The sequence below is a fragment of the Brachyistius frenatus genome, unplaced genomic scaffold, assembly GCF_029030835.1.
Source record: "Brachyistius frenatus isolate BFR_SWC_R1_liver_20210118 unplaced genomic scaffold, ASM2903083v1 Contig_201, whole genome shotgun sequence".
Lineage (NCBI taxonomy): Eukaryota > Metazoa > Chordata > Actinopteri > Embiotocidae > Brachyistius > Brachyistius frenatus.
This window is the reverse complement of record NW_027210800.1, coordinates 445027-468996: the sequence shown is the minus strand read 5'-3', so window position 1 is coordinate 468996 and position 23970 is coordinate 445027. Positions and strand designations below refer to the sequence as shown.

General features: G+C 46.2%; 1 protein-coding gene across 4 annotated transcripts in view; it reads right to left on the bottom strand.

Annotated features, from left to right (window-relative positions):
- The window catches only part of LOC138632947 (AT-rich interactive domain-containing protein 1B-like), a 158672-nt gene extending 137813 nt beyond the window's left edge, over positions 1-20859 (bottom strand). For all 4 annotated transcript variants that reach the window (XM_069718869.1, XM_069718871.1, XM_069718872.1 and 1 more), the window contains exon 1: positions 18929-20859. In XM_069718869.1, the coding sequence (XP_069574970.1) occupies positions 18929-20161 (1233 nt within the window). In that variant the 5' untranslated portion in view covers positions 20162-20859. The remainder of the gene's footprint in view (positions 1-18928) is intronic.
- Positions 20860-23970: the final 3111 nt, after the last annotated feature.

Genomic DNA, 23970 nt, shown 5'->3' with positions numbered 1-23970 from the left:
TCTCAAATGTTTGGACACCCACAACACACACACAAACACACACGAGTCCACCAAGCAACATCGGCACGCTCTGGTTTCTGAAAATCCAGGGCACTGTGCCACTCGTGATATGGGACACACACACACACACACACACGCACACGCACACACCTGTACACATTCACACACACACACACACACACACACACACACACACACACACACACACCCAGACTCCATCCAGTTCACCAATCCATCTCAAGAGGTCCTCCGTTTGCCAAAAACACTGAGCACAACACAAGTAATTCCCCTCACACGGCCGCCAAGTGTACACACATGCTTGCAAAAAAACATTAAATGCTGCACTTAGGAAGGTACTGAGCACGGAAAACAACCTCCGAGTTTAGGGAGCAGAGAAGTGGACACTCGATTAAACACACACAAACACACATTTAAGCAAAAGATTGTGCTGCTGGCTGAATTCTCCTCACTGCATCTCATCATCTCTCTCACATGTGGAGAGAAATTCTTAAATCAAACAGCCACAATCAAATTACATCTGATGCATTGGACCATCTTCTACACATGACTTCATCCACACCTGTCCACGGAGAAAGAAAAGAAAAAGAAAAAAAGAATATCCTCTGCTTTCCTAAACGAAACCTCAAATCTGCTCTCATGACAAGTTCCACTAAATGAGATTTCAGCGCACTGCAGCCTTTTCCTGGAGATATGAACACCCTTCCCCTCACACCACCAGGCACAAAAAAATGACAACAATTCTTGACAAATTGAAATGTGATTTTTTTTTTCCTCCCCTCAGAGAAATGACTGTACTTAGGAAAAAAATTATGAATATGACACAAAGTGAATCGTGTTTGTGCCAGGAGGGACAGCAGATAAAAAACTAGAGGGAATACACAGAAATTGTTTTTTATTTTCTTCAAATGTGTTTTTCACTTTTGTTCATCTGGGCATGCCATTCAATGGAGGAAGGGGAGGAGGCATGGGAGACAATAGTAATTCAGCTGCTAAATTTAAAATTCAATTTATGAACTGCTCTCCAGTGTTCTGACTCTCGTGAGCTTTTTTCCTCTTTTTTTTTGCAAAACAAAGCCATTAAAACAGAACATGGGTGAAATTACTGTGGGGTGAAACCTGCTAAATTGCTTTTCTGAGCTCAATCGACAACATTTTTATGTTGCGAAAATGATTTTACTCCTTCTCACTTTAATGTGCTAAGTTGTTAATCAGAAAGAGACAAAATGCTCAGCACAAAAGGCTCGAATGTTAGGATTACGAGACACACACTGGGATCAAACAAACATAAAACAATATTGGTAAATGGTTATTATTCCAATTCCATTTTGTACAAAGGAATTATTTGGGGGGGGGGATATGAACGTGTTGGAGCAGGACACACACACACACACACACACACACACACACACACACACACACACACACACACACACACACACACACACACACACACACACCTGTCTGCATGAGCGCTAAATTTCCGTTATTTACAATCCACACACACACAGAGGGGGAAGTAACAGGCAGTAGCCACTTAGCATGTGTAGCATCTGTACAGTGAGCGCGAGCCTTCAGGGCTGCAGTGTTTCCACTGAAACACTTTTTCCTGACTTGAAAAGCTCAGCGGTTTCCAAATGTCCAACAATGCAATAAAAGATGCTCCTTTGTATGTTCTTTATGAGCTACAAGCTGCTTTATTGAGCGAGAAAATTGTTTGAATCTCAAAAGAGAAATTCCTTGAACTATTATGATCCCTTACGTCATCGGTTGGTTTGATGTGGTCTCAAACAACAAATGTTTTCCTATTGGGTAAGGTAATAGTTTCTATAGAGCCATTTAAGGCCCCATGAATTGATGACTGCAGTGATTCACAGCTCCACGTATTCTTGGAAACTCTTCAGTGTGTGCAAAAAGAAGAGGATTCGTGTTTTCAGTGTATTCCCATTGCACATATTAGTGCCACGCGCAAATATCGCCTTAAAGAGACATTTAAAACCTCATTGTGTATGAAAATTAGCCCCAGGACGCCTTTTTGGTATTGATTATCGTCTCCTTTTCTTGAAAGGACCTCTGCAGACTGCCGGTTTTAACTCCTGCGTAGAGAAACCATTTCAGCCTGCGTGTATTTGCGAGGAGAAACAAATAAGGATAATTATTGTCAACGGATCCTCTTTATCCTCTGTGCTGCGTCTGCCTCTGGAGAATCAACGTGCTGCAGCCAGAGCCGGCCGGTCTGCCGGGGACAATCAGCCTCTTTTATGTCGTTTTATTTGTGCCATGCAGCAGAGCAGTCTCCAGCTCTTGTTGCACGGCGAGGCCCGGTGATGCCTCGGCCTCCACAACAAAGCTCCATACGTCAGGCTTGAAACCCGGTGCATTCGGGCCTACGGTTTTACACGGACAAAAAAACCAAAAAAAACCCACAAAGGATGGAAAGAGAGAGATGGTAGGGGGGGGGGGGAGAGAGTGCAGCAGTGGGCGAGTACAGATCGAGTTCCATATTAATGTGTGCAAATTCCCCCGCTCCTGCTGACTAAGATTAGAAAAATTAATTTCATGGATGCAGAGACAATACTGATGTCATCAAGCGTAGAGGAGAGGAGCTGCGCGCTGTTAACTCCTCCTTCCCCAGCTCCGTGAGGAATAAATCCCTCTGTAGTATCGCCTCATCATTTCAGAGCCACGATTGAAGCAAGTTAACTAAATACTGTCAATGAAACACAAAACTTAACCTTGATCGTCTCCCATCGGTTTAGCTCACCCGGGAACAGAGCTTGGTGTGTAAGTGTGTGGAGAAGGAGGCGGGCGGTGGGGTTGGTGGCGTTCCCGCTGCATCACTAAGAAGACCGAATTCTGTGAATTATGTCTTGAAACAGGATCTAATCCTGCGTCTCAGCACGCACCGCTTGTTAGTAAGAAAAAAAAAGTCTCATAACGAATGAGAGTGTGAAGAGTCGGGCCGGTCCGCGGGGAGCCGGTGGAGACAAATTGTGTTTCCTCAGCCCCAATATGTCTGGATGGCACCGGCAGCTAGGCATGAAGGCTGGCTAGCAATGAGGAGCATGAAATTATCTGAGCAGAGAGAAGTGCAGGGAGTGACAGCCAGCGAGGAGACGGAGGAAACGCATTCATACACCGTATATGTTTCCTGATAACGTTGACAAAGAGAAGCCAGATAAGAGGCTGCTGGTGTGCAGCTGACCGGGTGATGAACATAAACGCACATAATTGCTCGCTCTCTCTCCTGCATCACCAACGGAGCTGGTGATGAGTGGGCCCTCTGCGTTTGAGAGAGACACACACACACACACACACACACACACACACACACACACACACACACACACACACACACACACACACACACACACACACACACACACACACACACACCTTCTAAAGCCATCATGTGCATCGGGAAAAGTTGCCGAGTGTTCGGTTGGTCACAAAGACGTCGTTAAGAGAAGGGAGGAGAGAGAGGGAGGGAGGAGGGAGGAGGGAGGAGAAGGCGAGAGGCTGCTTCATCTGTCTCAAGTGAGATTGGGGTCGTAGGGTCACCGGAGCCCTTTTCCTTGGCGAACCGGGAGCTAAAGAAGCGGTGTGTGTGTGTGTGTGTGTGTGTGTGTGTGTGTGTGTGTGTGTGTGTGTGTGTGTGTGTGTGTTACAGCCTGCGACTCGGCATTAGAGAACGAAAACAAATAAAATGCAGTCGTCTGCAAACAGTCGAGGAAGCATGCGTGACACACGGCAAATTATTTCCAGAATGAATTCATTCAGATTTCCACTGAATAACAAGAAGGCGCTCATGGATTCAAAAGAAAGAGGTAAACACGTACAGGTTGTAGTTACAGCAGGAAGTGCTTCAACCGGGGACATTCAGCTGAGGGATTTATTGTCTGGTCAAACATACATTTCCTTTCTTTTCTCTTCACTATTAATGCATTGAGTTATTTACATGTGCCGAGTATGTTTCTTTGTTTAAAAAGAGTTTCTAACCGTGTAGCCTTCAGGTAGGACCGTTCAGCGGTTCAACTACTGCTTCCAAACCAATGAAATGCTTTCAGGAAAAAGTAGAAGCACATCTAGTCGTGCTGCTCTCCTGTTTTCACAGAATGTAATACTGATGTGGAGAAGTAAAAGACTTGTTTTATTCCCGGTGTTTTCCTGCCTGCCTGTCCGGCCTGGCGTGACCCCGGGATGCTGAAAAACACCATTTCATATAATATAAGGGCCATGGTGGAAGGAGATGAATGCACTGCTCTGAAACTTCCTCGGCCCGCAGAAGCCCGCGGAGGGACGTCGTTACACAACCAAAAGAAAGTAAGAAATAAAAAGGGGGCAGGAGGGAGGAAAAATAACAATAACTCTATCTGCCCCAAAGAAAGAGACCAGGCTATTAAGAGTAAATGTGCTGCCCTTTTGCTTCCCACGTCTCCCGGTGCCGAGCGGAAAGGCTGGTATTAAATATGCAGGCTAGATTCCCCCTTATTCTTGGAAATCACCACCTTTGCTAATGGAATGGTATTGGAGAGGAACTGCTTTTCTACGGCTCGGATAATTATGAACGAGGTCCCGTATCGCCAAGTGTGTTTATGAATTAGCAATGGTTATTCATGATATTGTGCTCAGAGTAGGGTGAAAATACATAAGTGAATACTAAGCGAGCAGACCAACAGAAACGATGCTAAAGGGTCCTGAGGGGGCTTTCTCTGCCATCCATTAGTCTTCCCTGTAAGGCAAAGCTTAACGAGCTCCTCAGGCTGGGAGGCTGGCCACTGAAGGAGGGGGAGCAGAGTAAATTATGAATACGAAAATATCTAAAAGCAAGACCACAATAAGTCTCCCTCCCTGTTATTAAGCTTTTTTATGTCCGTCCTCCTCCTCTTGAAACACAGGTGCATTATCTCAATAAAAATGTCTTTTGTCAAGGAATTAATTAATAGAAATGTCTACAGTATCTAAAAAAAGGAAGTTGTCAAACTAGGTCACCCCTGTGGTGCTGTTGAAGAGGTTTCCCACTAAAAACAAGGATTTACAATCAGGCAGTTTGTTTTGGAGCACTGCCCAGTCCCCCCGGGTGGAAGCATCCATATTTCTCCTGCGGGCGATCCATCACATGAAAACAAAAAAACAAAAACACAAATAACAAACAGATATCCTGACCTTCCCTCCTCAGGCAGATATTAGATACTCATTAAAAGTCACCTGAAACAATTTGAACCTAATTGATTTCATTATCGGACTCGGCACGACACACGAGGTCCCCACGTCTGATAGCTCAGCTGGAAATTTACAAAGTTAATTAGAAAAAAAAAATTGATTTTCATATAATTTTTTTCCCTCTCCGTTCAACCACCGTAACGGGACATGGAGAGAAGCCTGTTTTGTGTGTGTGTGTGTGTGTGTGTGTGTGTGTGTGTGTGTGTGTGTGTGTGTGTGTGTGTGTGTGTGTGTGTGTGTGAACCCCCCACACACCAATATCTCTCAACCTTTTCACCTTTCATAAGCTCGCTCTCAAACACACTCCAGCGCCGCCCCCTCTTCTGGCTGTTCCCCACACCTCCATATAGCAGCAGCAGATGTGGCCTTAATTTTCTCCTGTAATGAATGTGAGCCTCCATTCTTCCACCCCGCTGTGAAGGCTTCTCCAGAAATGGTCTCCTCGACTTAGGTTAGGGGCCCTGGAAATAGGTTTCTCTGCCCCCCCCCCCCCGCTGCCCACAGCCCCTCCAGCTCACCCTCTGGGAGGCCCCAGCCTCCGTCAGCCCGGGCCAGGCCTCCCATCTCCCGGGTCCTGACTGGGAATCAATCACCGAAGTTGGCTGGGAACATGAGGTGGGGGATCTCGGTCGGATCGATGAGGCTCCAGGCCTGAGGGAGCCCTGATGCATGGTCTGACCGCATATACACCTCTGACTCACACTGAACTCCACCATTTACTCCCATTATCACTGAAACCCCAGGGCATCTATGTTTAGGGAGGACCATATGAATAACATATGACTGGGCAAACTGAGGGATATTTGCAGTTAAAGGACCTTAATTAGACTTCAACCTGATCATACGGAAACAGACGACGTACATCTCCAGTAAGAACAAAATGAGTTTCCATCAGCCTCATACAGATGTTCTTAATACATGATGAATGAAAACAGATAAATCCTACTCTCATAAAAAAAACCACATTTTATATATATATCTATATATATCTATATATATATATACACACATACATACATTGTAACCACGTACGTGCACTGATCACGAGTTGTTTCACCAATCCTTGACTGACCTTCCATGTTCAGGTTTTCATTAAAAGCCAGACATATTAAAGGAATGTGTATATTTCCCCGAAGAGGCAACAGATCTTTGGCTGCAACACACAGATTTCACCGTGTTAAATTCTATGAAAGAAAGTGTGTGTGAACTATTTATTGTGTGCATTTACTCATACTGTGTGTGTGTGTGTGTGTGTGTGTGTGTGTGTGTGTGTATGTATACATATATATATGCTTTACACATGTACAAATTATGTTCTAAATATGTGGATATGAATGTATGGATTCACAGGTATAACAGGTATCAACTGTAAAGGCAGCATGTCTGTGAATGTCTGCCAGTATCAGTACAACATGCAAGTATTGTGTGTGTGTGTGTGTGTGTGTGTGTGTGTGTGTGTGTGTGTGTGTGTGTGTGTGTGTGTGTGTGTGTGTGTGTGTGTGTGTGTGTGTGTGTGTGTGTGTGTGTGTGTGTGTGTGTGTGATCAGTGTGTACCATCTGTGTCCAGATGTTGCGTAGAGAGCAGGCTGCGTGGACAGCCAGACAGTTGGCAGGCCTTCTGACAGGCCTGTGTTCCTTATTGATAGAGGGATCACAGACACAGAAGAGTCAGCCGTGCTCAGCTAGACCACAATATTGTCCTCTCTGCTGTTATTCATCCCAGCCAGGCAGGAGAAAATGGTATGTTCTGAGCCAAGTTTATAGCTGTCAGATCTGGGCCAAATAGGAGTTGAATAGGGTTCAAACATTTGGGGAAACAGCATGAGGAACGTTTGATTTGTCATACAGATGCAGCCAGATTCTTGTACCGCAGAGCGAAAGAATTTCAATGGATCTCTGCTGTGAAAAGGGTTTATAATAACAGGTGATAGTAAAGCGGCGCTTCAAGTGCACAGCCAAGTGCATCAGGGAGCCCGGCAGCAAGGGCCAACATGTTGGTGGAGCGGTTAGACTGGTTCCTGAGTGTCACAAAAATACTTACAGCTGACTGCAACTCTCATTTTACTTAATCCAGTCATTTCTGTGTGCTTATGAGAGAACAAATCAAAGAAATAAAGATATATGAAGCCATTTAAAAATCAGCTCATGATGATGACAATATAGACTGAACTTTCCTCCACATTATCCCCCCCCCCCTCCTGTTGTCCTTCTACTTTTTTTTTTTCATTTTCACAAAAAGCATCTGTTGACTTAGTTTCCATTACTGCCTTGCAAATCTGTCTCCCTGACCCCACACCCTGTTCCATCGTTCTTCCCGGGCTGCTGCCAGAGTTATGGAGCAAGGCCGACGTTTATGGAGGGCAGACCCTTTTTCCAAGAGCTTTGATCCAGTAAGTTCTACAGCCTATAGTTGTGCAGGGGTCATCCAGCAGCAGCAGAGTGGGTAAGTGAAAGCACATTGAGCTGCTTGTTTTAAGGAGAGTCTCCTTGGAGGATCTGAGGGGTTATAAGGTGCATGTAGGGTGTGTGCATGTGTCCGGGTGAGGAGACGGAAGAGATGCACAGAATTAATCCATTTTTTCCCCAAAACAAAATGAACACGAGTGCCAGGAAACAGGGAATTGGAGGCCAATCCAAAAATTTCATCAGGCAATATCGCAGCTCTCCTATCTGTCATCTCTCTTTCATCAAACCCCTTCGTCCCGTATACAAATTATTCATGCCAGCAGCTAAATGTATTCATACCATTCTGTTTACTTTATTACTCCACTTTTATTCTGCTCTTTTCCCCACATTTGTTTACAAGAATAAAAGCCTACTCTGACAGAATTATCCCTCTGCACAACAAAAATAAATCACAGCGCTTGCACACACATCATTCACATTCAAAGGGAACAGCTAAATTATAGATGGCCCCTTTCTCCCCAAATATGCATTTCATTAGCATTTCCTTCGCCTGTTGTCTTTTTCTTTTTTCCTTCCACCCGCCTGCACACACGACCCACTGGTGTGTGTGTGTGTGTGTGTGTGTGTGTGTGTGTGTGTGTGTGTGTGTGTGTGTGTGTGTGTGTGTGTGTGTGTGTGTGTGTGTGCGCGCAGAATGGGAACAGACTTGCAGCAAAGCAGGACGCGTCCCCTTTCCCAAGCCTAATTTAGGATTCAATTACAATACTCTTTAAAAAGCGTCGACTTCGCAATTAATTATTTTAAGATTAGCTTGACAGTAATGGGCCTCCCACCGACGGCAGCCCGGCAACACTGGCCACCTGCACCCCAGGACCACTCTGCCTCTCCACTTATATATTTATATATCTATATATATCTATAAATATATACACACCTTTCTCTCTTTCTCCCCTTCACAGTCTTTGCCCACCTTCTCTCCATCTTCCTCTCCTGAGGAAACACGAGATAAATCTTCCTCCTCTTCACCTTCATCTCCCTCTGTCCTTTCTTTTTTTCTACCTACTCTCATTGTTGTGTTACACATTGTTTTGTTTTTTCCCTCTTTGCTGTGATCTCCTTGGCGGTTGTCGTGGAATTGATATTGCTTCAGTGCAGCGGACTGTTTTTTTATGAGCCACATGGGCCTTCTCCCACGTCCTCCTGCGTCCCGGGGAAATGTTGACGGATGAGCCCCACAGCAACGCACACATGCACCTAAACACTCGCTCCCGTGTGCGCGCACACACACGTCTGTCACCGCTGCTGCGAGGCGTAAGAAAAAAAACCAACCACGCCGCCCTCCTCCACCCGCTTTGATAGGAGCCAAGCGAAGCCTCTTTTTTTTTCTCCTCCGCTGCTGCTTTTCCTCCGATCCGACATCCCCCCCCCACCCACCCATCACCCGCCCCCCTGTTTTTTTTTTTTTCCCTTTTCTCGTTTCGGAAATGAATGTCATCATCCGTCCCCGCGCTCCCTCCGCCACAACTCCCACCTGTCACCCTCCGGGCAAACCGCAGCCGAAGCCCCCGATTCTGTTTATTTAAATATTTGATATGTAAGCAGTCATAAAATAAATGTCAGAAGAGGAAAAGGGAATGGATATGCCGGGTGTGGGGAATGAGGCCATTATGGGTAATGGTTTCTGATGTAGTCACCCCCACAGTGTAACTCCCCTCCTCTGCCCTCCCCTCCCCACCATACAGACAAACCTGCACATGACATGACAGAGCCAGGCTGAAGCAACAGGGAAATAGATGGTCTGAATACGTGTGTGTGTGTAGCTGTTGCTTCTCTACCTTTGTCACTCACTCACTCACTCACTCACTCACACACACACACACACACACACACACACACACACACACACACACACACACACACACACACACACACACACACACACACACACACACACACACACACACACACACACACACACACACACACACACAGAGTAATGCACTTGTTCGACTAGCGATATGGAAAATAGGCCCTCCCATGCACAATTGACTTCTAATACATTGTATACTCCTCAAACCATCCATTTACCAGGCATTGCAATTTCAGGAGCCCTGAAAGCAGCACTTTGCTAGCACTTTACCAAACACCTTCAAAAAAATCTCCAGCCTTTACAGATGCTCTCTCTCACTAACTGCCAATTCAAACATGCGTGTCTTAAAGTGACAACACAGCCATGTTTACAGGTTTATTGAACATTTGCAGAGTTTCCATGTTGGACAGGAGACCCGGCGTTCCCTGCCGTTTAGACACCATGCAGCCAATACCATTACGTGCTAACGTGCGAGTCCCCCGGCCAGTGGCACCCGAAGGATTACACGCCTGTGACAATTTCACCTACGAACTGATAAAAACACAGGAGGTAGGCGGGGTGAATAAATCAAGTGCAGCCACTGAGAAAAGGAAAAAGAGACAGAGGGAGAGTGCAGTGAGAGTCTCAGTGAACAACCTTGAATTTCTCCTTGATGCTGAGATGCTAAAATACTGCAGATCAGCACAAAAAAAAAAAAATCCCCAATTAAGAACAAAAATCATCACAAAATGTTCATTAGCGCTGACGGTGTATTGGCTTGGCATTTCAGGGCCTTTTATTCTCAGACATTTGCCTAACAAGCTCCCCGGCTGCACCAAAGGGCTGCAGGAGGGAGAGTGACATCGCATCAGGAGTCAGAAGTTAAAGGGAGGTGTTGCCGGCTATTGACCTCGTCACCTCTAATTGCTCAAATGTGCCGGATCCCCGTGTGACTTTCCCATCTGTCAGCAGGAATGTCTGCAAGAAAACACGAGTCCAACTTTGCTTCATAATACAAACACATAATATCCCTATTCACACACATAAAGACATTCCCAGGACATCGATTACACACATTTAAACACTCGATTTAAAGTTTGAAGTTTTGAAGCTTTAGTGCACGGGAGTCCCGTGATGGAGTCCAAAGAGATCAATCAGGATGTTGGTGGATGGATCAAACACAGCGCCTTCAGGAAGTAAGCACACAACGATCTTTTCCTAAATCTAACCACATTTAGTACCAAAGCCTGCGGCCCCTTGATCGTATGTTTAAGACGCCAGCGGACGGTCTCATGACTCGGCCAACAACAAAAAATCCAAATGGCCAAGAAAAAGGTCACCTGTCCATGACAGACAAATCCATAATCACCTCACATAGGGTCACGCACAAATACACACGTATATCCCTTCACCTCCATCATATTGGTGCCCCCTGCTCCCCTCCAGAGTCCAGGTCAGGGTGCCCTCCAGAGCGCATCGCCCTCTCCGCTGTTAATTACCACTAATTGGCCCAGCTCGTTTTTCCCCCTGCTATAATGGAACCATTCATCTTTACTACTTAATGAGTAGGCACTGTAGTCACCAGCCAAGGTCACCCACAACTCGCATCCAAAAGACGAAGACTTGGAAACAGCAGAGCAGCGCAGAGATGGATGGGTTTGTTTGTGCTTTAAAATACAGAGAAATGTGAATTTAAACAAGTTTCCACACATGACTCGGCGTTTTGGAATGTGGCCAATGGGGGAAAAAAAGAAAAGAAGTTGAGAAATGTCTGGGAGCTGTGAGAGTCTGCAATGTCCAACGAAAACCACAACACAGGGAATTTCCAAAGACAGACTAATTAAAATACCCGTTATGCGAGTGAAAACAATGGATCGCTCATAACAACGCTGAAGGCGCAGACCAGTGTCATCAAACGGCTCTGTAAATACAAAAAAATTATTTTTTTAAAATGCACTAAGAGCCTTTTCGCTGGCTTGTGCACACATAATTATCAAAGCAATAACCCCAACTGTCAGTGCAGACTCCAGCCCGGCGGGTGAGAGGGCAACATGTTAGCGTCTCAACCACCATAAAACATCTAATTAACACTGAATGCTTTAAATATCAGTCCACTGGTTGATTTATACTCATTTCTGTTGTGATTCCAAAAGCAGGCAAGTTACTGCAGGAAAACCTTCAGGAAATAACTGATGATAACGCCCAGGAAAGCCATTCCTAAATTCCCTCACTGACACTGAAGTGAATCTGGAGAAAAATTTCCCTTTCTCATCAGTAAAATTAAAATGCCACAGGAGCTGTATTACTGTCTGATTCCAATAAACTGTGGCAAGTGTCTAACACGGGAATTATTCAGAGCACCGTGTTTACATGGGAACCCAGCGGCCAGCAGGTCGGAGACGCCAACAAGAGCATCACATTAGGAGCGATGTGAGACTCCGGTCTTTCTCCGACGCCGTCCTCGGGTCTTTCCATCAGAGCAGCGCTGTCGTGGTTCCTCCGTTCAGCCTGCTGCAGCGTGGTGCTCCTGCAGCGACCAGCCCGGCGTGGCGAGGTTTGCAAATGGGACGGTCTTCTATGGATTATGGTAATGTGGTATTCCACGCTCCCCTCTGGCATGTGTCTGACATTACAGTAACCTTTGCATGTTTAGCCAACAGTAACTATGGATGTTCATTGAGCAGCGAGGTGCACACTCGTGCATGCACTAACAAACTCTCAGACAGGTTGTACAGGGAGATTAACAGCGCACAGCAAACATCTGCTCTCGCAATCCGTATTGATATCCTTTGGATGAATTAACATCTTGAAGAAATAAAACATGTTAACTCCAAAATCAAATTCACTGTTGTTGTCAATATGTGATCCAGTTCCTCCGGTTTGTGTGGGAGGAGCGGCTGGAATGTAAAACAAGTCTCGCCATATCAGAAATACCACGACTGAATTGTCCTCTCCACACCTACAAATTAGATTTCTAACATAACCTCTCATCCCACATACAGGATCAAATATCAAATCCAGGAGAAATGTGCATTTGTGCGTCTGTACGTCTCTGCACAGAGGAGGATGTGGTGTGAAGTTGTTTTCTAAATTGTTGAGATGAAATTGATCTAAATGAAGTGGTGTTCAGCCAGGAGTGACCACCGGTGTCCTGTTGTGACCGGTGTCTATAAATGACCCACGTACACAAACACTCACACAGGTGTGTAGATGTAACATGTTTGTGGCTGCGGTTGGCCAGTCGCGCACATGTACGTGTCTTTTTAAGAGTGTGTTTGTGTCAAAGTATGCGTGACATGAGAGAAGAAAAAGAAGCAACCCAAAGAAACAGGAAAAAAAACCTCATTACCAGAAACTCGGTTCATCGTCTGTATCCCATCGTTTTTCTATTTTTGTCTCCGTGCATCACAAACGACAGACAGCAGCGTGCTGGTGGTGTTTGGTTGTGTTGTTTTTTTTTAGCTGAGCAAATGGTCCCACCGTGCCAGCGCTGATTAGGATCAACTCAAACCAAACAGCGAGATGTGTGACTGGAGTGCAGAGTCTACAGTCTGGTGGAAACGGTGAGAAGTGCAGATGCTTCGATGTGGAAAGTGACAGATGATGATGAAGGTGATGATGATGATGGTGATGATTTTGATGATAATGATTTTCTCACAGGCTGGTTGGATGGTGGCAGCATGCAATTCATACATGAAGATACACAAACACGACAGGCACAGAGGTTTTACAGTCACTATAAGAGCCAATCAAAATGTTTTCTAAAAAGACAATTAAAAAAAGACAAGAAGCAAAGAAAGTCTTCGACAGGTTCTTAACCAGCGCCTGACTGAATCTGGATTTTTGAGGCCGATTCCAGTGTTGATATCAAAAAGTAAAAATAACCAGCTGGCCAATATATAGATCAGAGTCTACTCTTATGGCCTTTACTTCAAATGTTCCCTTTATGTTATGAGAAGTGTATTTTATGAGAATGACTAAATTCAAACCACAAGAAAATAAATGTATTCTACAAAATATAATGTGCAGCAAAGATCTTCAGAATTCCTCTTAGGAGATGATGATAATCAGCACGGTTATGTCATAGGTTTCCTTTACTTTCTAATAACAATAATTGCAGCAATGACAAAATTGCTCATTTCTGTGTACCGACGGACATGTTTGGCCTCGTAAAGTCAAGTCAGCAGTTACTGGAAGCAGGACGGAGTTTCAGACGCCGGCAGATCTGTTCAGTATCGTGTATAAATATTGGATAGGATATTCTTGCCGTCTAAATACCTCTGAACTGACTGCTGGTCCCTTGGGAGTCCTACCGAGCTAACCGAGAGGCAGGGATAGAGAAAGGGATAAAAGAAGAGAGACTGTATTCAGAGAGAAAACACACCAAGAACAAACAGGGAACACAATCAGTAAATAACACCATCTGTTCAAAATTCATTCATTGTTATCTACCATACATTTCTTTAGCATATACACAGAGGGATAACCTGGGGAGGGAGGGGGGAGAGAGAGGGGAGAGAGAGAGAGAGAGAGAGAGAGAGAGAGAGAATGAGAGAGAAGGAAAGAGAGAGAGAGAGAGAGAGAGAGAGAGAGAGAGGAGAGAGAAGGAGAGAGAGAGAGCGAGAGAGAGAGAGAGAGAGAGAGGGGAAGGAGAGAGAGAGAGAGAGAGGGAAAGAGAGAGAGAGAAAAGGCCTCCAGGGATGAAGGGGCAAGGGGGGGGGGGGCGGGGTTCCTTCCATTCAGGAGCTCCACATGGCTAATTAGCATATGTGAAGGTCAGGGGGAGGAGGGGGGTTCTGGGCACCACAACAGCACCCACCACCAGCCCTGGCACCATGCCCGCCACACACACACACTTAGAAGAAACAAACAAACACTTGTGTGTGTGTGTGTGTGTGTGTGTGTGTGTGTGTGTGTGTGTGTGTGTGTGTGTGTGTGGACAGCTCATAAATTGTCTTTTCTGTCTTTCACACAGCTGAAGTGGGCGGAGACCCAGAGGGAGGATTTTAACTGGACTGACATTTGTCAGAGTTCACATACTGACTCTTTCTCTGCGTCTCTGTAAACTCGTCCGATTCCTCAGAAGTCAGCAGCCCTCCATCCATCTCTACACTTCTGGCCTTCCTGTGCTCAGACAGGACGGCAGCATGTATGCTTATGAACATGCTCACCGCCGGTAAGAAATGTTGAAGGACTTTTCGCTGGTGTAACTGTGTGTTCAACTCTGCTGTTTAAGAACATTTTGTTTTTCTATTCCTAAAGTTTCCAGTTGTTTCGATGGAGTCGTCCCTGTAAGTTTGATTGGCGGTTTAAGAGACGCAATAGTCATGTGATTTATCTGCATCTGACCACCAGACCAGAGCTCCATCCAACGAGGAGCCTAATCGGTTCTCAATAACTGACAATCAAACCAAATCTAAAAGAATTTTGACTATTTCATTCTGATCGAGATGTCAAATTCTCCCACATGAACAATTAACTTTCTACTCCAAAACTGCTGTGGTTTCGATATTCTTCTTTCTGCTCCCCGACTCCGGCGGCTCGGATAAGACGGAGCCGAGAAACAGCGGACGCAAAATCAACACCCGCTCGCAGCAATTAAATCCCCAATACCAACCTCCGACTCCAGGGGATGTTCACAATGCATTCTGGGCCCGACAAAAAAAATTCAACAAATACTATTATTTGATTAGTCGGCTAATAACACACAAGCTTATGTCCAGTGATGTAACGGGACAGTTTTTTTTATTTTTTTATTATTATATTTCAAAAATCTGAATTAATTGGCGTTTTATGGAAACCGCATGCAGACCAGGGATAACCCCGGCCTGCCAATTACCTCAGCAGCCTCCGCGTTTCATCCGAGGAAGATGAAAAACGCAGCGCGGGCCGTTATCGGACGCAACAGAGCAAATTAAAATTTCACTCTAGTGTTGCTCATCAGCACCGCGCTGGCCGGCCAAGACAGAGATGTAAACAAAACAACATAAACAAATGAGTGACGGGGGAGAGGGGGGGGGGAGAGAGGAGGCGATGGAGAGGCAGAGCGGCACGTCGGGAGAGGGGCGGGGCTGCTCGGACTGCTGACGGAAGGACTTTAGCCAACACACACACACACACACACACACACACACACACACACACACACACACACACACACACACACACACACTCAAGGACACCCGCACACACACAAAATATCTAAAACAGTGCACCCAAACACACACCTGCCCACTTCCTGTCCAGACCCCATGGGCTGTCTGTCTGATGCAGAACATGTTCCATAAATTCAATTGCAGCAGCCACAGTCAGGCCATCACTATGCACAAGGCTCCCTGAGATAGCCGCATAACACAAAGTGACATTGATGCATTGCTCCCATTATAAAGTCTTTGTTCATATCGCACTAATAATTCATAAGAGAGAAATGTAAACAGTATGCACTGGAGAGCACTAGCAAGCAGGGATCATTTCAAGGTAAGCACATTACCAAGGATGGGTTTGGGTCTGGGCTTTGATACGAAGAGCTACCGAGCTTTGATTATGGAAAAAATACTAATAATGAAAAGCAACACAATGAGCATATTAGCGATAAATTAGTGACTATAGATATTCATTTTTGTTTTATTAGGTCGGATTTTAAGAGCCGCTGCTGTAGCTCATTATTCAAGCAAACATACTATTTCCATCTCACAAGGCCCTCATCATTATCTACTAATGGCTCACATTGCTCCGTGTACGTTCTGATTAATGGATAACAGACTTATGCTTGTTACATGTAGGATGAGACGGAAAATGTTTCATTTATGATGTAAACGTAAATAAATTATAAGGACCGCACATATGCTGAGTTACGACCGTTTTACGTGCCGTACGATGAGGACGAAGATTTGAGACAAAAAACGGATTCAAAGCAGCAGACAGAAGGTCACAAACTGAACTCGGTTCTCCTTCAATCAAAGCAAACTGGGACAATGTGAGAGCATCGGTGAGCAGGGCCAACACACACACACACACACACACACACACACACACACACACACACACACACACACACACACACACACACAGTCTTCATTTTGATGAGTGGCCAGAGAAGTGAGTGTCGGGAGGGCACGCCGGTGTAAATGAGGTGCACTCGTTTCGTTCGCAGCTTGCTCCTGAAGAGAGGCAGTGGGGAGGGAAATTGAATTTGAAAGAGGGGAAACTGTGCCAACAGGTGACGGAGGCGTGCTTCGACCAAACGCACTCTGAAGTGAAGCGCAGTCATATCACGGGGCCAATTTGGAGGCAGTATTATGCACTACACCGCTCGCGTTCTTCACAGCCTGTCAGTGCACAGGAGAGCTGCGCTGCCGCTCCAAATATGAATTAAACATAGGGCTTTTGTAGCATGAATATACTGCTGCTGAAATGTTGGTAGAGTCGAGAAAAAACAGACTAGCACATGCACTTACTCCAAAAGTGGAAAACTGCAAAGAGGAAAGAAAGTGCAGCATAAAATGTTGAATCAGTGGGCTGGTTTGTTGGAATTATCTGCACCCAAAAACTGAATACGAATCATATAGATGTATATTTCACTTTATTTTCGGACTGATAAGCTACCAGAGATTCATTTGAGTGTCTTTTATTCTTTAATATTTCATAACCAATACACACTAATTATAGTATTGAGGAGTGAGATTACTACGTGGTTCTGGTCACCATCTTCTCAGCGCATAATTTTCTACAATCAATACTACAGCGAATCCTCCCACGCTAAAACATTCACTTCATTTCCACAGCAGCCAACACAAATTGCTTTTGATTGAAACAATGTAGGCTAATGAACTGCTTTTGTTTTGCGAGATGCAGACAATATAAGCTCTGCTCAACCACCTTGCCCTCCAGTCGTCCAGATGTGCCATCCAGCAGTGCGCATAATTTCGTGCATCAAAAACAGCCACAGAATAATCTCTCTTCAGGAGAGACACGGTGACGTTTAGATTCAGAGTTGTGATCTGGCTCCGGCTCCTTCGTCCTGGCTGCAGGTGGTTGACGGCAAAAATGTTGCAGCACAAGGTTTGGGGGCATCTCAGGATCCCGCAAACAGGAAGAGGAACACCACAATAATTAGTGCTTCCTCTCTTTCACTGCAGCCAAAATGTGCCCTCGAGGAAGGCATGGGAGCCCAGCTGTGGCAGTGCCCGACAGTGGAAGTCAGCTTCGGGGTTTATTGTGTACAACTGTGACTGTGAGTAAGAGTGCTTCTGGAGAATAGCGAGGCTTTCTCAATACCACAATAACATCAAATGTTAAAGAATAAACGCGTTGGGCAATTTATCATAATTCCACTCTGTTGTATCAAACGGAGCAAACTAATATGAACAATTTACCATAACAATTAATTCAGCCTGCACTCATTATCTCCCTCTCGCTCTTTTGAAGCTGACATTGCAGATATTTTGTATTTCTGTTCAGAAAAGAGAATGCTTATCAGGAGCAAGCTAACCTTCATGCAACTTCAATTATTGCGTTGGGTGGCCTCCAAGTCTGCATTATTCCCACAAGACGTGAATGCAGCATCACTACACCGCCACGGTCAAAGATCCCTGCACGAGTCCTCCTTTTTTCCTGAGTGCATTCTGCCCCGCGGGGCCACAGGGAGCCAATCAGATGGCAGACTGGGTGTCAACTGTGAGCCAGGAGAACGCAGAGCTTTAGCCAGTTTACCTCCACTATTCAAATTCCGAGCGGAGCTGCACGGCGACGACCGAGGCGCGCAGAGGCGCTCCAGCCCGACGCGGGAGCGCACGGAGAAGGACACACGGTCGTTCCGCGGCCGCAGTGTCCGCTTCATATTTCGAATCAGCCAAAAAGGAAAGATGGGAAATGTTGCAGCTCGAGCAGTGTTTATTGAAATTGTTTATATGGATATTTGACTTTGTTCGACGAGCGCCTCGAACACAACACGTCCTCAGAACAGGGCGTTTCGCAACGTGTCTGACACCACGTCGGCAGAGAGGTGAACCTACCCAACAGGACAGTCTTTTTACATTTACAAATGAAACCGTATCTGATGCAGCATATTAATTATGCTAATTAAAATAGGCATAAAGCCGGGTTGTTGTTTTTTTTTTTATATATAATTAAAGTGTTTTTTTCTTCCACTTTAAAGCAACAGGGTAGGTGTTATTAAATAAAAGTCCGAATTACAGACCTACATGTGTAGTGCGTTTTTTTCCTTCTGCATAAAATCCCCTTAATAAACATGTAACTTTGGTATAATTCACGCCAACACGCTCCTCCGTGTGGGCCTTGTGCGCGCGCACACACACACACACACAAACACACTGTATTAAGTGATCCACACACATCTGATAATTGAGTGACATTGCAGCGTTGATCAAATCCAGTTCACTAATGCACCTGGCTGAAGTTTCTAAAACTCACCTGCGTCCTGCCGAGGCCTTGCCCTCCGTTGCCTGGGTTCATTGAATGAGGATGGTTCCTCTGCTGCCCTCCCCAGTGGGTCGAGCTGGCTCCATACTGGGGCCCAACGTCTTTCCCCAGGCCCATGCCGGCTTGCTGCTGAGTCGTGGGGCCGCTGTAGTCTTGATAGGCACCACCGTAACCCCGCATCATGGGGCTCGGGGACGTCAGCAGCTGGTTGAGGGTCGGAGTGGCCCCCGAAGGATGCTGCTGCTGGTTTTGTCCCGGGAATCTCTGAAAGCCACCCGAAGCAGCACCCAGAGGAGACTTGCCGTGGCTTGCTGAGGAGTTGCTGCCCATCATCATGTTCCCAGGCTGCCGACATCCAGAGGGACCCATCATCCCGTAGGCTCCGCCGCCGTAGCCCGCCCGGTACGCAGGGTACTGGTTGTACTGGCTGTTGTGGTACCCTGCTTCGTGGGAGTTCTCCATGCTGTTATGTGCCGAGGAGTGCGTTATCCCCATCCCACTGCTTTGTTGCTGCTGCCCGCCATGTTGCTCATAGCAGGGCCTTGGAGTGTAATAGTTGTTATTAAACTCGGAGTTGTTACTCGGTGGGCCCAAGTTAGAGTGTTCATACCTGGTACTCATCATCCTCTCCGAGGGTTTACAGGTGAGCTCCCCCTCACCTTTCCCCGGCATGTGCTGCTGCTGTGGCTCCTCTTGCCCCCCCAGCAGGTTCTCTTTCCCACCGTGGTGTTGGTGATCCATGCCTCTGTCCCCACGGGGCACCTGGCCGTTATTATTGGCGGTGTTGTTACTTTGGATCTGTCGCTGCTGATGTGGCGCAAACTGGCCGAATTGCGGCTGCTGCTGCTGCGGCGGCGGTTGAGACTGTGGGGGATCTCCGCTCCCCACACATTTCAGCTTGTGGTTCGCGATCAAACCCGTTTCCATCGAGGAAGTGGTTGAATTAGTCGACGCCGAGGCGGCCGTGAGGTTATTCCCTGCCTTGTCGTGGCCGTCCGGAGCGTTGTGAGTCGTGGAAGTTGAATGGACCATGCTGAGCTCGCTTCGGCGGTGATGGTCTACATTATTCAGAGTCCCATCTCCGGCTCCCAGCATCGGTCCACTTCGCTGTACGGTCCCTCCTCCTCCGGATTTCCCCGAATTGAGCTCCGGACCCAAACCGCCGGATAATTTCTTATTTTTGTTATTAGTTCTGGTCGGAGCCGATGCCACTTGCGCAGCCATGGTCACTCCAACATCTCAGCGCGCAGTGACAGCAAGCCCCGACCAGCCTTGCACACAGAAAATAACACAAGAGGGGAAGAAAAAGACAAGCTGGGAGCTGAAAAATATGTTGAGTGGAAAAGCAAGCTTTGTTCTAGCGCTGGTGGTGAAATGGTGCGTCAATGAGGCTTCATGGTGAAAGTTTCTCTGCCAGGTTTAAACGAAACTTTTTTCTTCCCCCCTCCGCCTCTCCTCCATCCCGGTTCTCAGTAATATGTAGCAGCGTCTCCCGGAGCCCTTGTGGCCCAGCATGGCATGAGAGAGAGCGGGCTCTACCAGCTTATCCACCTCCAGGGCTCCGGCGCGTCTCATGTAAAATCCGGACTGGAGTAGCGAGCCATTACGGACACTGAATTCTTTTCTTTCCAGGTTTCACGTTGCTGTTCGGATTTATTTTACAACAAACAAGATACACTGATGTGGTACTAGAGTTTGACTTGATTTACATTCCCAGATTGTCATTATTACGTCAAGATTTCTTTAACATCAGCGATGACGATGGAGAAATGGCTCCCTTTCATTCAAAGTACATATTCAGATCATTTTTAAACAGCCGCGACTGATCGGACATTTCCAAATTACGCACCTATAGTCTGCTTCCCAGACTCCACACTGATCATTTAAATAAACACACTAGCACATGTTAAGTTTGCCTAACCGACTTTCGACGCCATTATCCAGCTCTGATCCCCCCCCCGTCCCCCCCGTCCCTCGGCTCAAGCCAGTTCTCTGCAGCTCTGACAGCAGTCGGACACGCAACCACAAGCGGTGCGCAAGAATGCTGCCATCGGAATAAGAATGTAATCACACTGTACAACAGCTATAATGCTCCAATATCTGCATATCTGTACGGCACTTCTCATCTCCGACCAGCTCATCACTTCTTTTCAGCCTCGAAAGGACTAATGTTCCCCTTCAACAAAGAAGCATAGCAAGCCTGTAATAAGAAGGAAGCCATGGGAATCTACAAAAACTATTAATCTATTCAGTGTGATGGCAGAAAGAAACCAGCATTCAGCACGATTAGGTGACTTCAAACCCACTAAGTGTCCAGAGGAATGAAATATGGATGAAGATTAAAGTTATTCCTCATTAGGATGTTTTTCAAGTAGAAATACATTCTTAATTGTCCTTCATTTGATTTACCTTGTCAGACACAAACTTGTCTAAAACTATAATGACATAAATATAGAGGGAGGAAAATAATTTAAAAAAAGAAAATCAACCCCAGGCTGCAGTGTAGGACCACACAAAACCAAAGCCTACAAGATATGCTACTGCATCAATGGTATTCAAACATGAATGTAAAATAGTGCTTAGTAAAGAAGCCAGGATGTCTGTTGGGACTTGAATGAGCAGAGGGTCTGCTTTGATGAGATCAGATGCATTTGATCAACAGAGGGAGCTGCGGATGAAAGAAGGATGGAGTGGGGGTGGGGGGGGTGGGAAGGGAAGGGAAGGATTTGGGGATGAGAGTTGTGCTGAGGATGGCCACGATAGTGATGATGACGGCTGCTGGTGGTGGGAACAAATGTGAGGAAGATGTGGATGCCAGGGGTGGAGGTAAAGACCTCCACACACATGTGACGAGTAGAAGTGAAGTGGAGATCACAATTTTTACACGACGCGTAAATGTTGCTTCAGGTCACATCTTCAAAACAAGCAGGCACCATTCCTCCTGTCTTGCAGTATACTTTGTGTTTAGTGTGAGGATAAATCACCAGAAGCCCTGTCCATGACAATGGGAAGACCCCTGCTGGAGATACAGCGCTAGTACAAGTTGGGAGGTTCCAAAATAAATAAATGTATAGAAATACAAGTAAAACACACCTCGTCTTTCAGCAGGCAATTGCTGAAACAGAAATCATTGTAAAAGTATACATTTCAGATTTTTTTCCTCATATCACATGCATTCAAAAAACAATCAAATTCATATCTCATGACAGGAAGAGGCTTAATCCCACTTTTCCAAATGGAAGCTCACTCATTGGAGACGAATAAAAGAGAGTGACATCCCTGGAAACCTTTCCCTACTGCTCGTCTTTATGAGCCCATATGGCAGAGAATAAAAGCTATAACACGGTTATGGTCCAACTACAAAGTCTCCGTGGTGTTTACCATTCAGTATATGCTCGGGCCCAGCCTACAGCATCAACAGGACCAGATGGCTATTTATCAATGGGGGCACACCGGGACGACATTACATTTACATCCGGAGTCCATATGAGAGAGAAGAGGGAGAAAGTGTGTCGGTGACAGAGAGGGACTGCTGTTGGTGTGTGTGTGGACAATATTATATCTCTTAATATGGTGGGAATTTGCAGTGGTTAAGTGCCAAACTAAGGATTCATCACTGGTTGTGTGCACCTTTTCTGATTAGAACAAGCCTCGTGCACATCTTTCCTGCTCTCTGTACTTTGTACACATGACGATTCGAGCTCCCATCAGTGTCCCAGATCAAAGCCTCAGCACAGATCTCATCTAGAGCAACACTAACGCTGACAGTGAGGGGACCTGGGGCATTAGCATATTCTATGATGGCGCCCGGCTTTTCAAGCCGTTGCCTCGGCGGCAGCTCTGGGTGTGCCGCTCTGTGGCTTTGCAACTCTAATTTCCCTCTCTCGCTCATTAAAAAAAGCCCACTGTTCTCCTATTAATTCGCAGACACACTGATCTGTTTGAATGGCGAGGATGGGTGTGTGTGTGTGTGTGTGTGTGTGTGTGTGTGTGAGGAGGGCGGTGGAGGAGGGCAATGGCTCAGCGCATTTGCATTTATGTTTAATTTATAACCTTCAGGGGCCCCCTGATGCAGCAAGATTGAAACAATAACTCCAGACAAACACAGGGAAGAGAGGAGGAGGAGCTGGAGGAGGATGGATGGAAATTAAAAATATACAGATCTGGGATGGTATGTGCTTTGAATACGCGCGTGTCTGTGTGCATGTAAGGATGCCGTTGATGTCTGTGCACCGTGCACATGCATTTTTGCGAGTGTTCATTTGTGCATCTGCATCGAGGTGTATCTGAAACGCACATACGCACGCTGACAGAGAGGCAGAGGTCTCCAATCCGCGGGGGGATAACATGCCACGGTGAGTGTCTGTCAGGAGGAGAGCTGGAGCCTGTTCCAGAGGAGTCTGCAGGGATCTCCCCCTCAGCAGCTCAGAACAGCACCACCGACAGCAGCACAAGCCTGGCCAAGCACAGAAAGTGGGTCAGCCCAAAACACACACACACACACACACACACACACGATAGCTGCAGCCCTAGTGTCACTGTGGGTGTGTTTGAAAGGAGAAGACGGAGAGAGAATGTACAGATGATTGTTTATGTGCATGAGAGAGGGCGTCGTAGTGTATTTTGCATTAGTGATATTTCCTTCTTTTTTTTTTAGGGGGGAGTTTCTTGTTTCAGATGAGGGGTAGATGACCAAGGAGGAAGAGGGAGGGGTGGTGTAACAGACAAAAACCCAGCCAGCCATTGTGAGCACAGCCTATGGAAGTGCATCAAATTGATCCATAGTCTTTTCATTTCAGGCTTGGGTAAATAACAGCATTTGCATTGATCATTCTGCAAAACCAGGCAACGATGGGCTTGGGAAGTGTGTGTGTGTGTGTGTGTGTGTGTGTGTGTGTGAGAGAGAGAGAGAGAGAGAGAGAGAGAGAGAGAGAGAGAGAGAGAGAGAGAGAGAGAGAGAGAGAGAGCGTGCGGCTGCTAATAAAACACATCTTCTTTCTTTCTGCTCCTTGCGGAGTCGAGGGCCTCACCAG